This window comes from Maniola hyperantus, chromosome 24 (genome assembly GCF_902806685.2).
Source record: "Maniola hyperantus chromosome 24, iAphHyp1.2, whole genome shotgun sequence".
In the NCBI taxonomy this organism is placed as follows: Eukaryota; Metazoa; Arthropoda; class Insecta; order Lepidoptera; family Nymphalidae; genus Maniola; species Maniola hyperantus.
The window spans coordinates 2,557,148-2,573,252 of record NC_048559.1 but is presented as its reverse complement, the minus strand read 5'-3'; the positions used below and the strand labels follow the sequence as shown (position 1 = coordinate 2,573,252).

At 40.9% G+C, this 16,105-nt stretch overlaps 1 protein-coding gene across 6 annotated transcripts in view; it reads right to left on the bottom strand.

The window, feature by feature from the left end:
* Positions 1 to 16,105, bottom strand: part of LOC117993736 (mushroom body large-type Kenyon cell-specific protein 1-like) — a 264,782-nt gene that overhangs the window by 14,096 nt on the left and 234,581 nt on the right. For 5 of the 6 annotated variants that reach the window (XM_034981548.2, XM_069506873.1, XM_069506871.1 and 2 more), the window contains 3 exons: positions 14,263 to 14,385; positions 12,978 to 13,117; positions 4,120 to 4,260 (listed from right to left, as the gene is read on the bottom strand). In XM_034981548.2, the coding sequence (XP_034837439.1) occupies positions 4,120 to 4,260; positions 12,978 to 13,117; positions 14,263 to 14,385 (404 nt within the window). The remainder of the gene's footprint in view (positions 1 to 4,119; positions 4,261 to 12,977; positions 13,118 to 14,262; positions 14,386 to 16,105) is intronic. The other variant, XM_034981550.2, reaches the window with a different exon arrangement.

Sequence of the window (16,105 nt, the reverse complement as noted above, 5' to 3'; positions counted from 1 at the left end):
AAAAGTGTACAATAATAGAAGAATAAGAAAAAGAATAATTTATTTTGAAATTAGAATTTAGAATTTAGACACAAGAAACGAGTTTCCTAGGAAAGAAGAATATTATTCATTTAACATGGATAATATTCTTTATAAAAAAATCTTAAGTTTCCGTACCTCGAAACGAATAGAATCACTTTGCTTGCTTTGCTTTGTCTGTCCGTCTGTCTGTCGTGTCTGTCAAGAAAACCTATAGGGTACCTACTTCCCGTTGACGTAGAATCATGAAATTTGGCGCAATACTTATACCCCGTGGCATGTGACAATGGCGAATTGGCCAGGTTCCTTGTGCCAATCAGCTTGATATCCTAAAGTGTACGGGAAAATGGTAAAATCTTGTTCAATTGATTTCTTAAGGTTCCGTACCTCGAAAAAAAAAGGAACCCTTATAGAATCACTTTGATGTCTGTCTGTCGTGTCTGTCTAGAAAACCTATTGGGACCTAAAATCCCGTTGACCTAAAATTATGCAATTTGGCAGGTAGGTATACCTAGGTCTTATAGCACAAGTAAAAGAAAAATCCGAAATCCGTGAGTTGTGGTAATACCTATCACAAAAAAAAACCGGCCAAGTGCGAGTCAGGCTCGCGCAGTGAGGGTTCCGTACTACAGTCGTATTTTTTCGACAGTTTGCACGATAATTCAAAAACTATGATGCATAAAAATAAATAAAAATCTGTTTTAGAATGTACAGGTAAAGACCTTTCATATGATACCCCACTTGATATAGTCACTCACTTCGAAAGTTGAAAATACTAATTATTAGTTCAGGACCACAATTAATTTTTTTGTGTGATCTAACCCTAAATTCACGGTTTTCAGATTTTTGCCCAAATGTCAGCTATAAGATCTACCTACCTGCCAAATTTCATGATTCTAGGTCAACGGGAAGTACCCTGTAGGTTTCTTGACAGACAGACGGACAGACAGACAGACATTCAACAAAGTGATCCTATAAGGGTTCCGTTTTTCCTTTTGAGGTACGGAACCCTAAAAATTAAAATGTGTTCACCAAAATTTTTTTACTAAATCACATATAGATGGCGCAGTCCGTAATTAACTCGCAGTGTTCTACATGAAGGTGTATAAGTCCCTCAAATTGCTAATGTGCCGCGTGGCCACCACACTGGCCAAGTGAGGATTGGCAGACTTCATACACCTTTGAGAACACTATGGAGAACCCTCAGGCATGCAGGTTTCCTCACGATGTTTTCCTTCACCGTTAAAGTAGGTGATAGAATTAAATCGCACACAACTTCGAAAAGTTAATGGACGAGCTCGGGATCGGACCCCCGACCTCCGATTAGGAGGTGAATGTATTTACCACTAGGCTATCATCATAAAGAGCCCATAAATTAATATGTGAAACTGCTAACAGATGGCGCTGTAAGCCGTTACTTTGCGCTTTAATCGCACTTGCTGTCTGCGTATAATGTGAGATCAGACATTGTGTTACACTGGATTTTATAAAGACTTATGTTTAGCTAGTTTTTGGTATAGATATATTAGATACCTTTCCCCAACATAGACAAACGACAAACCAACATACTACTCCGCCTGGACAGAGGTAAACTTAGGAAGGTGGTGGGACTCATAACAGGGCATAGCCCACTAAACAAACACCTTTTCGTTATAGGTGTCACCGACAGTCCTCTGTGCAGGGCCTGCATGGAGGTCGATGAAACACCGACGCACGTACTCCTGGAGTGTACGGGCGTAGCAGATCAACGCGAGCGCCATTTAGGTTCCCCGACCTCACTCCATGAAGCCCTCGGCAACCTGGGCGGTCTATTTGGCTTCTGGAGCGAGCTTGGATGGCTGGAGTGAAGACTTCGGCGGGGAGGGGCAATGCACGCACAACAGACGGAAACGTTTAAGTGCGGTAACCAGCCCAGAGCGAAGAAGAAGAAGATTAGATACCTTTTTTGGTATCTAATATATCCATTATCTATATCTACACTCTGATTTTTATTAGGTGGAATTCTGAAGTTGTCATTTATATACCTACATCTGTATCTGTAGGTCGATTTCGTAAGGGACTGTACACAAAACTGCGATGCGAATTCGCAATGCAGAAAGTTGCGACACGAATTGCTGCGATGCGATTTCGTGCAGCAAGGCGTCTCCCTTCCACGATAAGGTGACCATTCCTTCGACGACCGTCAACCCTACTAATGCGCGATGCGAATCAATTCGCAAGTTCATGCGACGCGAGCTCTCAGGTTTTTGCGATGCGACGCCGCGCCGCATCGCAGTTTTGTGTACAAGCCCTAAGTCCTAACACCTGCATCAATCATTATTACAATCGCAATAGTTGTGATTGGCTTAAGTTATGGTATTCTTGTTCTCAACCAATCAGAGGTGATTGCGATTTTAGACATAAAAGTACATAAGTAGGTACCTAATTATGATTGAGGCTGTTTCAAAAAATTCTTTTAGAAAACCTTGTTCTTCAAAACGTCCGTCCGTCCGTCTAATACTATTGGATTTTTTCTCGCTTGGTGTAAAATACCCTACCGGTAAGCGCAGTGTGGGACGACCTCCAGCCCGCTGGACCGATGACCAGAAGAAGGTGGTGGGGAGCGGGTGGATGAGGAAGGTGGAGGACCGTGTTTGGTGGCGCGCTCTTGGAAAGGCCTATTGGATTGGATTGGATAGCCTAATATTTGACATTATCGTCGATTCGTGATCAAACTGAGAGTTCGCTCACTCTAGTTCACTCTGGTAATACTACCTATTCCACTTTAAAACCAGTTGGAAACGTACGAGGGCTGTTAAAATGCAGAAAAAAACAGCTAATCGGCATAATGGTATTTCACCCCTTCCCCATGGGGGTAGTATTTTAGTCTGACGAAATAAACTGAGCGTGTTAGAGGCATCGATATAATTAATGACAAGATATGCCCAAGCGAACAAAATTTTTCACGGATTTGGAACAAAATAAATCAGCGCCACCTCTTAGATTTTTTTTTAATTACCAACATAAAGAATGTTTAACAAATCCAATTTAGACACAGCAAAAAACCACGAAGGTTTAAACAGTGTGTCAAACAATGTGTTGAACAGTGTGATACTAAATTAACGACCCGTTCGAAATCCGAGGTTGCATTGGTGCTAAATAAACATTTTAGGACCAATGAGTCGGTGCCATTTTGCTTGTTCCTTTTTTCCATTGGCCCTGTCCTTACGAAGTAATATATAAGTCAATGGTTAGAGGCGATGCCCGTACCGATAAGAGTAGGGAAATTTACATTAAATTAAGGTTAATTTGTTAGTGGTTCCAATCTATTTAGTTTAGTCTTCAGTTGTAGTGGAAAAATGTAAAATAGGTAAACTATTGAGGCTATAGAGTCAAACTTACTGGGTGTAAACTTGTTGACATAGAGTAGGTATAGTCCGCGACAGGTCGAGATGGCAAGCGGGGAATGAGGCAGGTGGACACCCCGCACACACACTCGTCACCCGCGCTCGCCCGCACCGTTCATCGGGCGCGGGTCAACGGGTTGCGAAGCTGAAGTGGCAATGGGCAGGGCACATAGTTCGTAAAACCGATAGGCGTTGGGGTCTCAAGGTGTTGGAATGGCGACCTCGCACCGGAAAATGCAGCGTTGGAAGACCCCCCACTAGTTGGACGGACGACATTTAGACAAGTCGCAGGGAGCCGCTGGATTCGGGCGGCGCAAGACTGTGGCGTGTGGAAGTCTCTACAAGAGACCTATGTCCAGCAGTGAACGTCTATCGGTTGCTGATGATGATGACTGTCCCTAGGATAAGCTATACGCTCGGAGCATACAGGTGCCAGGCCGGCACCACGGAGGAGCAGCAGCGGGGATCTCAGCTGTGCTAGTGACGTCTAGCCCCCAAGGGGGGAGAGTGAGTATAAGGGACAAGGAAGAGACAAAATAATTTGTAGGGAGTCAAGAAGGCGCCCCGGGAAAATGCCAAGAGCAAGTACCGAACGGGTGCCCTCCCGCGATTTGGCCCATATAACCGAGAGGTTGGTGGGGCCATGGGAGGTGGAGGGTTGTCCTAGTATACCTAGGATAAAGAAGTAGATGGGTGGGTGGGTATAGGATCTCACCTGTTGTTTTCAAGGTTCTTAGCGTCGGGGGGCGGAGTGCCGCTGGTGCTGGAGGTGGACTTGGCGCTCAGGTCGAGGGGCTGCTCCGCGATTGTGGGCGACGAGCTCGGCTGTGCCGCCTTGTCGCTCTCGGACAGCCTGCTGTGGAACGAATAACAAAAAGTTAGACTTACGACCGAAATTACCAATTAATCTGTCGTTAAGCACATTGTAATCATACTGAGCACACCTAAATTTTAGAGTATTCGTGTCCTCTTCTTATGTGCAGTTCTTGCAATTCACGAGGGCGAGTGGCTCATGCTTGTGTTTAAGTCGCATCGGTATAAGTAACGTACACTGAATGTGTGCGTTTGCGAGCGCTTGCTCGCGACTAATTGGTCCGACATGCACGCACACTTACGCAATGTCCGTGTATCCGACGTAACCACAAGTAAAGTCTACTTGCCTTCGTGAATTGCAAGAACTTTAATAAGAAAGGACAGACACAATTTGACAGTTTTACATTTAATTTAGAGCTGTCAAACCTCATGACTTCAGCTGCCTAATTTTATAGCGTGCACTAAAATCTAAAAGTCTTTAAATGTAAAATTCATGTAAGTCTATGTGTTCTGACCTTTTTTAGCAATATTAAAAACAAAAAGGTGCGGATACTCTAGTGATCGTAGCTAGTAGGTAGGTATATCAAAAGTTACAACTTTTGATAAATAACAACTTTTTAAATCTTCATTTTGATCAAACTTTTATCCTTTCAATATTAGGATAATGTAAGCCGTCTTCCCATCGCATGTAGAAAAAACTAACAACAAATCTTTCCTCTTTATAATAAGTAGGTACCAGTATATCTACTTACCTAAAATAGTACTTAATAATTCAATGTCCTAAAATTGTAAAGTTTACTTACCTACCTAGATATTATTATAAGTACCTAGGTATGGTTATAATATTTTCCTACTATTTTATTAGTCATAAAAAGCCTAAGAAACGGCTGGTCTAGAATAATAATAGTGCATGTAAGTAATCCGAGAAATAATTTAAACTTGAGCCGGTTTTTGATTCATTGTGTTGTGTGAGAGAACAAAAAACTATTTCATTGTTTTGTGTAACAAGGAAGTAGGTAGGTACGATCAAATGCGAGACTATTAAGTTAGGAAATTGAGAAATAACTATTAATAGGTACCTATCTAATGTCAATTGATGTCATAGTCACCCAATGAAGAAGTTTGTCCTTTAATCATGCCGTAACAGGGATCGGTGTGATTTTTTGCATGGATCTAGTGGAGTAATTCCGAGCTCATTTGACATTGGTTGGTTCTACATTGCTGCTTCACTGAGTGATAATAAAATATGTTTTCGTGGAAACCTTCAATGGATTAAAAGGATATGTCAAATGAGCTCAGTGGCTATCATTCAGTGTTAGACACTTTTACCATAGGTAGTAGGAAATCATTTTTACAAGTACACAAAGATCTCCCAAGCAATGCTGCATCACTGTAAACACACACCTGTTTGATCGTCTGTGCGTATAAGTAGGTACATACATAGGTAGGTACAGCGGACCGCGTCGACCTTATCTCGGCGGATGCTGTGCCGACAATCTTTATACTTCTTCGCTTTGAGCGGAGATGACTTTGTGTCGCAGTATAGTAGCGATTTTAAATTGAAAAGTGGCACACATTCATGTGACGATACTTATTCTTTCTATTTTTTCAAGATCGGTTTTTTATTCATTTCTCAAAAAGATGACGCCCGTGACTTCGACCGAATGGATATAGGCTTTCTAAATATCCAGTAAAAACATTTTAGTTTTCCTTGGACAAAACCTACCTTACCTACCTAGTATACTAAATATTCGTCATCACGATACAAGCCATCTCTGTACCTTTCGCCAACATCGGTTAACGTGGTTAAACCGTGAAAGGTAACAGACAGACAGACATTCGCAGTTTACAGATATTATGTACCTACCTATACCTATTTTAATTTTATTACTAGCTGATGCCCGCGACTTCAACCGCGTGGACTTAGGTTTTTTAAAAATCCCGTGGGAACTCTTTGATTTTCCAGGATAAAAAGTTACCTATGTCAATTTCCGGGACGCAAGCAGTAGGTAACAAACACGGACGGGACAACATTTGAAACTTTCCATCACCATTGGCACCGATTCTAAGCACAACCTAATTTTAGAGTATTCGCACCCCCTTCCCACCATTGTAATATGAAAAGGACAGAAGCAGTTTGACATTTCTAAATTTATATTTTAGATGGTAAAACCCGTGATTTTAGCACGCACTCGCGAACCTACTGCTTAAATTTGTATTGTGCACTAAAATTTAGAGTCTTTAAATGTGAAAGTCATGTTCCGTTCCTTTTTTAGCATTAGTAAAAAGAAAAGGATGCAGACACTCCAAATTTAGTTTAGAGAGAGACTAGAGAATCGGGGCCAATATCTAATTAATTACTTAGGTAGATAGGACTGATAGTCCGTTTGGCGGCCATTTTAAATACGTGAACGTTAAGGCCCATAAAAAGAATTATTAGGTATTTACTCTAAAATTTCAAATTGAGCCTAATAAAGATTTTCTTCAATAATTACTTAGAGCCTCAATAGCTTAACCGGTATAGGAGTGGACTGAAAACCGAAAGGTCGACGGTTCAAACCCCGCCCGTTGCATTATTGTCGTACCTACTCATAGCACAAGCTTGACGCTTAATTGGAGAGGAAAGGGGAATATTAGTCATTTAAAATGGCTAATATTCTTTTAAAAAAATCCATTATGTTAGGAAGTTTGAAATAAAGCAAATAACAGTCCAACTTTGGATAACTCTTTAAAGCTTCAATTTAAAAACATAACCGTATCTGTAACACAAAAATAGCTAAACACTTGAAAATTCAAACGAAGCCCCATTCAAATCTAGGCTACTGCCTACCGCAGCTATCGAAGTATTCACCAACAAACTGTCTGTTCGATTCAACAAAAGCGCGAAGCTGTATCGAATAATTTCAATACTCCTTGAAGACGGCACAATAACATCACGCGGAGCTTTGTCGCTCGCCGCGTCCCGTCAATGCCGCGCTATTGAGGCTCTTTTCGTGCCGATACGTCCGTTTATATGACGGCTCATGGCACTGAAATGTCTCTGAAACGTTTCTGAGCTGAATTTGCAACGTTCACAGCGATTATTTGTGTTGCAGTCATTGTTAAATAGAATAAACGATTTAGGTTCCATTGTGCTACCTTGCAGAGTCCTAATTAATTTTAGCTTATATAAGGTTATCTTTCTCTAAAATAAATTTAGAGTATCTGAATCTTTTCTTTTTAATATTGCTAAAAAAGAACGGAACATGATTTTTACATTTAAAGACTAGGTATAAATTTTAGCGCACGCTACAAATTTAAACAATAGGCTCCCGACTGGCATCTAAAGTCACGAGGTTTGATAGTCCAATTAAATTTGGAACTGTCAAACTGTGTCTGTCCTTTTCATATTATAATTTATTTTTTAATTTTAAGTATAATTGTAAATAGGTATAAGATAGATTAGAGTGCACTGTCGCATTAGGACTACCCTGTAAGGACAGTGCACATTATGGTATAATAATAAATAATAAATAATAATAAATAATAATAATATTAAATTAGTAAGTAGAGGATACGAAAACTCTAAAATTAGTTGTGCTCAGAATCACTACCAATGCCACGCTATCGTGCCTCTTGTCATGCCGATACGTCCGTTTATATGACGGCTCATGGCACTGAAATGTCTCTGAAACGTTTCTGAGCTGAATTTGCAACGTTCACAGCGATTATTTGTGTTGCAGTCATTGTTAAATAGAATAAACGATTTAGGTTCCATTGTGCCACCTTGTAGAGTGCCCTAATTAAGTTTAGCTGTTTGAAGAATGATTTTGAAAACAATTGATTCCGATGACGCTGATTTGTCTCGTGAAACGTTTTTGAGCTGAATTTACAATGTTTACAGCGATTTAACTATCCTTTGACAGTGAAGGAAAACATCGTGAGGAAACTCTTCTCATTTTGAGAGGAGACCTAGGTATATTCGCAGTGGGGGACGGTAATGGATTGAGATGATAATGATGATGATGATGATAAAGAAAATTTCGAAACATTAGATTTCCAAAGACATTAAAGTAGATGGATAAGCTAACATGACCCAAAAACAGGTGTCTAAAGTAAATTCACTGTCATTGTAATTACTGTCCTACTTAGTTGCAATCCGAACAATGGCAGATACTGAAGTGGGCACATTTAAATTTCAAATTTGACTAAATATGCAACCTTGCCACCTCGGCTTTAAATTTTAGTTGGTGTTAGCGCGTTTTGTATTTATACTCTAAATTTTTCCTTTTTGGTATTTTTGGTACATTTTGTTTTATTGTTTTTGATTTTGAATTTATTTAACTACGCCAACTTTCCTCTTTAATTTGTTGGCGCAAGTTGGTTTGGAAAGAAAGAAGAAAGAAAGAAAAACAGTTTATGCATCTTATGCTTTTACTTAAACATAAATCTACGCAGTTACCTAATGTCGCGGGTAGGTATCACCATTCACCAGGTCTCTCATAAACAGGGAAGATGGGCTTATTCCAGAAACAGAACCCGGATTTCTTTTAAACAGGAGTCAATATACCTAATACTTATAAATCCCGCAAATTGCTAATGCGCGTGGTCGCCTTATTAGTGGCGTCAGCACTAGACTGAAGTTTCGAGCTGATGGTAAGTATATTTTTACTTAAATATTCGTCAAAATGACGTCATTTCGATGCTAATGAGACATGGTTCCAGCGCAATTTCAATTTGCGGGACTTATACCTGCCTACTTACATAGACAACTACATACATAGTACATACCTACATGTTATAAGTAGGTAGGTACCTACAAATTAGAAATTGAGAGCATTATTAATAAAATTCTTGTTACGTAAAAATTAAAAGCTGTTTTGTATAATTTTACCATTTTAATCTTAATCGAATGGATTATTTTAAAATATTCGACCTGATTAAATCTAGGTTTGTTACGTAGGTAGGTATTCCCTTCGATATAAATAGGTAGATATCGGAATGTGCCTTACATAAAACGCTAACTAACGATCTTTGCCGTCGATTCAAATCGAAGGTTATGAGCTTATGACTGTTCGGTTTATTATGTCTGTTTTGTTATTGTTCTTCTGAATTCTTATCTTCATAATCATCATCATCATCATCATCAACAGATGGACGTCCACTGCTGGATATAGGTCTCTTGTAGGGACTTCCACACGCCACGGTCTTGCGCCGCCTGAATCCAGCGGCTCCCTGCGACTCGTCTGATGTCGTCCGTCCACCTAGTGGTGGGTCTTCCGGTGCGAGGTCGCCATTCCAGCACCTTGGGACCCCAACGTCTATCGGTTGTACGAACTATGTGCCCTGCCCATTGCCACTTCAGCTTCGCAACCCGTTGAGCTATGTCGGTTACACTATAGTTCTCCTACGGATTTCCTCATTTCTGATTTGATCACGTAGAGAAGCTCCGCACATAGCTCTCTCCATCGCCCGCTGAGTGACTCTGAGCTTTCTTATGAGGCCCATAGTTAGCGACCATGTCTCGTATCCATATGTCATCACTGGCAACACGCACTGTTCATCATTTTAAAACAAATTATATTTTTCTTTATTAATATTTGTGACTTTTTAAGTACTTATGTAACTATTTTGGTTATTGTTTCCGTTGCTTTTTAATCGTAATACGTTACGAGTTATGACCCTTCTCATTCTGAGAGGAGACCCGTTCTAAGGAGTACCTACGCCTTAGAGCGGTTTATATCATTTAGATTACCCCGTGGTATAAGTAACTACCTAAGTCCCGCAAATTGCAAATGCGCGTGGCCGCCATTTTAGTGACGTCAGCACTAGACTGAAGTTTCAAGTTGATGGTAGGTAGGTAAGTATATTTTAATTCGGCTGATTCCCCGGGATGTAAGCTAACTCTGTACCAAATTTCATCCAAATCGGTTGAACTGTTGGGCCGTGAAAAGCAAGCAGACAGACAGACAGATAAATTTTCATTTTTAGGGTTCCGTAGGTAGGTTCAAAAGGAAAAACGGAACCCTTATAGGATCACTTTGTTGTCTGTCTGTCTGTTATAATATTAGCATGGAAGTATGGATTTCGAATGGTCCTATAATAGGCACAAGAACCCGATTGTAAATTTGCACCAATCATAATACCCAAGTTATTCGATCCGCGACCAGCTAAAACCAGTTTGCGAATGAAACCGCGAATCCGAGCTATAGTTCCGTATTCAGCAAAAGCAATGTCGCTCCTCCCCTTGACGGGGACAAGCTTTGTACAGCAACCCCTCTGCCAAAATACTGGACCAAAGGGTCAAATGATAGATACAGGTTTCATCAAAATAGACGTGAGTTGTTAATATTTGTTCTGTTTTCTAAATAGGCTAAGTAGGCTAAGGTGAGGTTAACCAAATAGCCAAATTGTTTACTCCTTTACACGCCCAGGGACTTGTTTTCCTATTCTAGATATAGTTTACCTGAATAGAATTGAAAAGTTTTTGATTCAAATAGACATTAATAGAAAGCACCTTCGAATCATCATGTAGGTAACTCTTCCACTGGGACGGTATGCCCTTCTTACCGAGAAGATTCATCAAGAAACATGGCTTTATATCTTAAGCCATTTTTTAAACACAATTAGGTACCTATTGTAACGAAATGAATGACATACACTGCACTGCTTTTTATACCTAGTCAGACGTATAATTAATTATCCAATGCTAGTTTATCTTTCAATGCAGTTTATTCTTGCATGAAGTGCCAGATCTTTGTATATCGGAATTTAGAAGAGATCGCCGTGTCTACTCTTAGATGCGTTGCTTTTAGTATTGAGTAACGATTCATTGCGCGTCTCAAGCATTCATCTTTATTTATAGGAACACACGGTTGCCTACAAACGTTTACACTTCAATAATAGACTCTATTGCAAGCAAATAGAGTCCTATTTAGTACAATTTTGAAGTAGAATTAATCGTAATGCCACTGATATCGAAGGCATTAAATTTTGCTGTGACGATTTTCATATGATTTAGTAATTTATCAATGGTAATAGTTCGTGTAATGGGACAATTGTTACAATTGTTTTGGTCTTTGACAAGTTTGCGATTGATAGCGATATCATCTGATGGTAATGGTTCGACTACACTATCGGGATTCGGTAAATGATTCGTGATATCTCGAGTTGTGCGGCCTGCGTCAATCGTATCGTTTCGCACATTCGCGCCAAACCGTGCGCGGACCCTCGCGCGAACCCAAATGCGCGTAATGACCCCTATTTCACTACCCCTATTATAAATGCGAAAGTGTGTTTGTTTGTTGGTTTGTCCTTTAATCACGTCGCAACGGTGCAACGGATGGACGTGATTTTTGCATGGGTTTAGATAAAGACCTGGAGAGTGACATGACAGACTACTTTTTATCCCGACGGATGAAGTCGCGGGCATCAGCTAGTGATTTAGTAATTTATCAATCTAATAGTTCGTGTAATGGGAAAATTGTTACAATTGTTTTGGTCTTTGACAAGTTTGCGATTGATAGCGATATCATCTGATGGTAATGGTTCGACTACACTATCGGGATTCGGTAAATGATTCGTGATATCTCGAGTTGTGCGGCCTGCGTCAATCGTATCGTTTCGCACATTCGCGCCAAACCAACCCAAACTAAGGGGGTAAAATAGGGGTTTGAAATTTGTGTAGTCCACGCGGCCGAAGTCGCGAGTATAAGCTACTGAAACATAAACGGCCTCAACAGATGAATCTTATTATCGTATCCTCCGCTTGATATTTGAGCCAATGCCATTAGAAGGGAGTTTGATAGTTGTTTTGAACTATTTCGTCTTAAGTCATCTATAAATTAAACTCGGAGCCTTGTAAATTAAGACTTGACACTAGTTAGATAATAGTTATCTTAAGTTTGTATTGATATTTTAAATGTTTGTTTTGATTTTATCTTTGAATATCTAAGATGATAAATATAATTAGAGCCTCAATAGCTCAACCGGTATAAAAGTGTACTGAAAACCGAAAGGTCGACGGTTCAAACCCCGCCCGTTGCACTATTGTCGTACCTACTCCTAGCACAAGCCTAACGCTTAATTTGAGAGGAAAGGGGAATTATTAGTAATCATTTAACATGACTAATATTCTTTTTTATAAAACAAAAATAAAAAATAAAAAACAACTAGCGGTTGCCCGCGACTTCGTCCGCGTAAAATTTGTGGTTTCTCATGAGATCTGCAATTTTCCCGCTGCAAAAGGCCTCATTTACTTGAAAGAAAAATTTCAAATTTAAAAATCCTGAAAAAGAATCGACTGTTAGGCGGTACGAAGTTCGCCGGGGCAGCTAGTTTTATATAAAAGCTAGAGAATTGTGTAAAGACTCAACCCCCCAGATAAAAGACGCCCTAAGCACGTCCTTAATGACCCCGACGATCAAATCATGACCGACAATGCACCCTATCTCGTAGGGCTACACAATTCAACCTCATCACAGCGTCTTCGCCGGCGAAGACGAGGTCCCCGATTTCTAACGTCACCCGGACGTGGGCTCACGCCACGGCCTCGGGGGCGTACGGACTAACCAGTAGACCAACAACTCCACCCATCCCAACGTCATCCTAAGCCGAGGTCCGAGCCTCACAGGAGGCGCCCTTAGGATGACCTTAGGCCCTTCGAGCCCTAGGGCTCACCCCCAGGCGGAGCTTCGCGCTCGCCAACCCCCCCGGTGACGCTGTAGCGGCCAGTAGGGCCTACGCAGCATAGTCAATCCGAAACAACAAGTAAAGACTCACGTGTCATGCGGGGGGCGCACCGTCGCCAGCCGCTGCATCATCCAGGCCTGTGACAGCGCGGGCGGCACCAGCCCCGTGCCCAGCGCCGCCAGCGCCGCCAGCATCTGCTGGAACTGCACACACATCTCCGTGTAGCCCTGCTGTTATACACCGTCACTATCAACTCATCTACTGGGGACACCTATCTTAAGCCTCTCACAGTGGCGTAGCTACGTAGGGGCTAGGCGGGGCAGTGCCCCGGGGCCCTCAAGCTCAGGGGGCCCTCGAATCCTCACCAGAAAATCTCGACCAAACTGAACTTTTGAAAATTTCTCCCATTTTCAAAATAAATATGACAGGTTGCAACCCGACTTTAATCATGGCAACTCGGTTAAGAGAAATTCGAAAGTTATACCTAGGGGATTCCCCTAAATTCTTTCGTGTTATTGTTTAATATTTTAATTACCTGATCTGCAGTGCACGAAAAAGAGCTGATTACTTATATAGTAGCTTAGAATTTTTAAGGTATTTGTACCTATACCTATGTAATATTTTCTTTTTCTAAATATATAAAAGGAAAAGGTGACTGACCGACTGAATGACTGACTGACTGACTGACTGACTGATCTATCAACGCACAGCTCAAACTACTGGACGGATCAGGCTGAAATTTTGCATGCAGATAGCTATTATGACGCAGGCATCCGCTAAGAAAGGATTTTTGAAAATTCAACCCCTAAGGGGGTGAAACACAGGTTTGAAATTTGTGTAGTCCACGCGGATGAAGTCGCGAGCATAAACTAGTTACTTGATAAAACCTAACCAGTTTAGATAGCAGTGGGGCCCCATTTTTTGATTTGCCCCAGGGCCCTTGGTTACCTAGTTACGCCGCTCTCAAACAGAGTACAATTCCAGACATTCCAGCGAAAATACTAAACAAATATCTACTTAATATGTTTTCTATGGAATAATTCCAGACCTTCCAGCGAAAACAAATACATATTATTCATCTGTTTTCTTCATCTCTTGTCGGCGTCGCCTCCACCCTAACTGCTGTAGTCTTATAGTCCGCGTGGATTTAGGTTTTTAAAAATCCCGTGGGAACTCTTTGATTTTCCGGGATGAAAAGTAGCCTATGACACTCCAGGTGTACCTATGTCCTTCCCCGAGATGCAAGGTATCTCTGTACCAAATTTCGTCAAAATCGGTTGAATGGATTAGACCATGAAAGGCTAGCAGACAGACAGACCCACTTTCGCATTTATAATATTAGTATGGTAGTATGGATTGTGTGCAGGGGCGCTACCTGTGCGATCGCCTGCGGGTTCTGCCCCTGCAACTGAAGCTGCAGCAGATGATGCAGCAGCGGCGGCCCCGCGGGGCTTTTGGCGCCCGACACCGAACTGCTGTCTGACTCTGAGGCTGGACTCTGAAACAACAAACAATTCAGTGTTTAATAGGTATTTGGTTCATCGGTGCTGTGATAGTCTATTGGCTAAGGCCTCGGCCTCCTTTTCTTAATATCCCTTCTCAATATCTGACGCACTCGATAAATATTTTAGGTTTTATTTTCTCTTTTCTTTTCTTTTTTTTAATTTATAGACTCGCGCTTGGCTGCAATTAGACCTAGTGGGAATTGATAATGCAGCCTAAGATGGAGCGCCCCCTTCTACCCCTTCGTACGACCACCCCCACCATGCAAACCGGGCAGATAAATATTTTTGCGATAAAAAGCGAGTAGGTATTTCTTTGTAAATATTATTTTTACATTTTTGAAAACCTGTACGTGCTCTCCCCACCAGTGAAAGGTTACATCATATAACCTTTTTTTTTTTTTTAGCACGTAATCTTCACAATCCAATAGGTCCCCACGACGCTCGAGTAAATCCCTATTAGGTAAGCATCTTTGGCTCCCCTGTTAAGATTAATTTTTATTCTTTAATCTTTTCAACATTATTTTTTATTCTTAAACCTTCTTAATTTTTGTACTTGAGTAGGTGATATGTTATTACTTAGGTACCTATCTATAGGTATAAGGGTTCTTCCACAAAATATCTAATGCATTATTTGTGAAAGGTCATAGATTAAATTAAATACATACTTAAATAAAAAATATCATCAACTTAACATAATATTTAGAGACATGGTCAACTTAACATTTTAGTCGTTAAGTAACTAAGTATATGGGTCTCATAAGAAAGCTCAGAGTCACTCAGCGGGCGATGGAGAGAGCTATGCTTGGAGTTTCTCTACGTGATCAAATCAGAAATGAGGAGATCCGTAGGAGAACTAGAGTAACCGACATAGCTCAACGGGTTGCGAAGCTGAAGTGGCAATGGGCAGGGCACATAGTTCGTATAACCGATAGACGTTGGGGTCCCAAGGTGCTGGAATGGCGACCTCGCACCGGAGGACGCAGTGTTGGAAGACCCCCCACTAGTTTCAAAATTCAAGTGCCTAGTTGCCTAGGTACCTACTAAGGCTGTAGAATGATTTTCCTCAAATCAAATGTCACGTCAATTTTCCGTCCATTTTGAAACTAATAGCTAGAATAAAGTCCATTTTGAAACTAATAGCTTATGAATAAGGATAAATCATTCGACATTTAATAACCTTGTTTTTCGCAAACCATTTACTTTTAAGTAAATACCTAAGGCTTTGTATTTCCTTGTTTGCAGTAGACAGGTAGATCTTAGGTACTTAGGTACCTATACTTAACGCATTTTTCTAAGAACAATATGCTAGTACGGCCGGCTCACTACAGAGCACGGGTCTCCTCTCAGAATGAGAAGGGTTTTGGCCATAGTCTACCACGCTGGCCATGTGCGGATTGGTAGACTTCACACACCTTTGAAAATATTGTGCGCAACTTTCAGGCATGCAGGTTTTCTCACGATGTTTTCCTTCACCGTTAAAGCAAGTGATATTTAATTAATTAAAACGCACGTAACTCCGAAAAGTCAGAGATGCGTGCCCGGGATCGAACCCCCGACCTCCGATTAGAAGGCGGACGGCTTAACCACTAGGCTATCACAGCACGGTCTATAGTAGGTAGGTATCTAGTTATTAGGCTGTCTTGTCCCTAGTAGGTATCTATAGTTGTTATATTAATACTTATATAGAAGTGTAAAATCGCGTGCTACCAATTT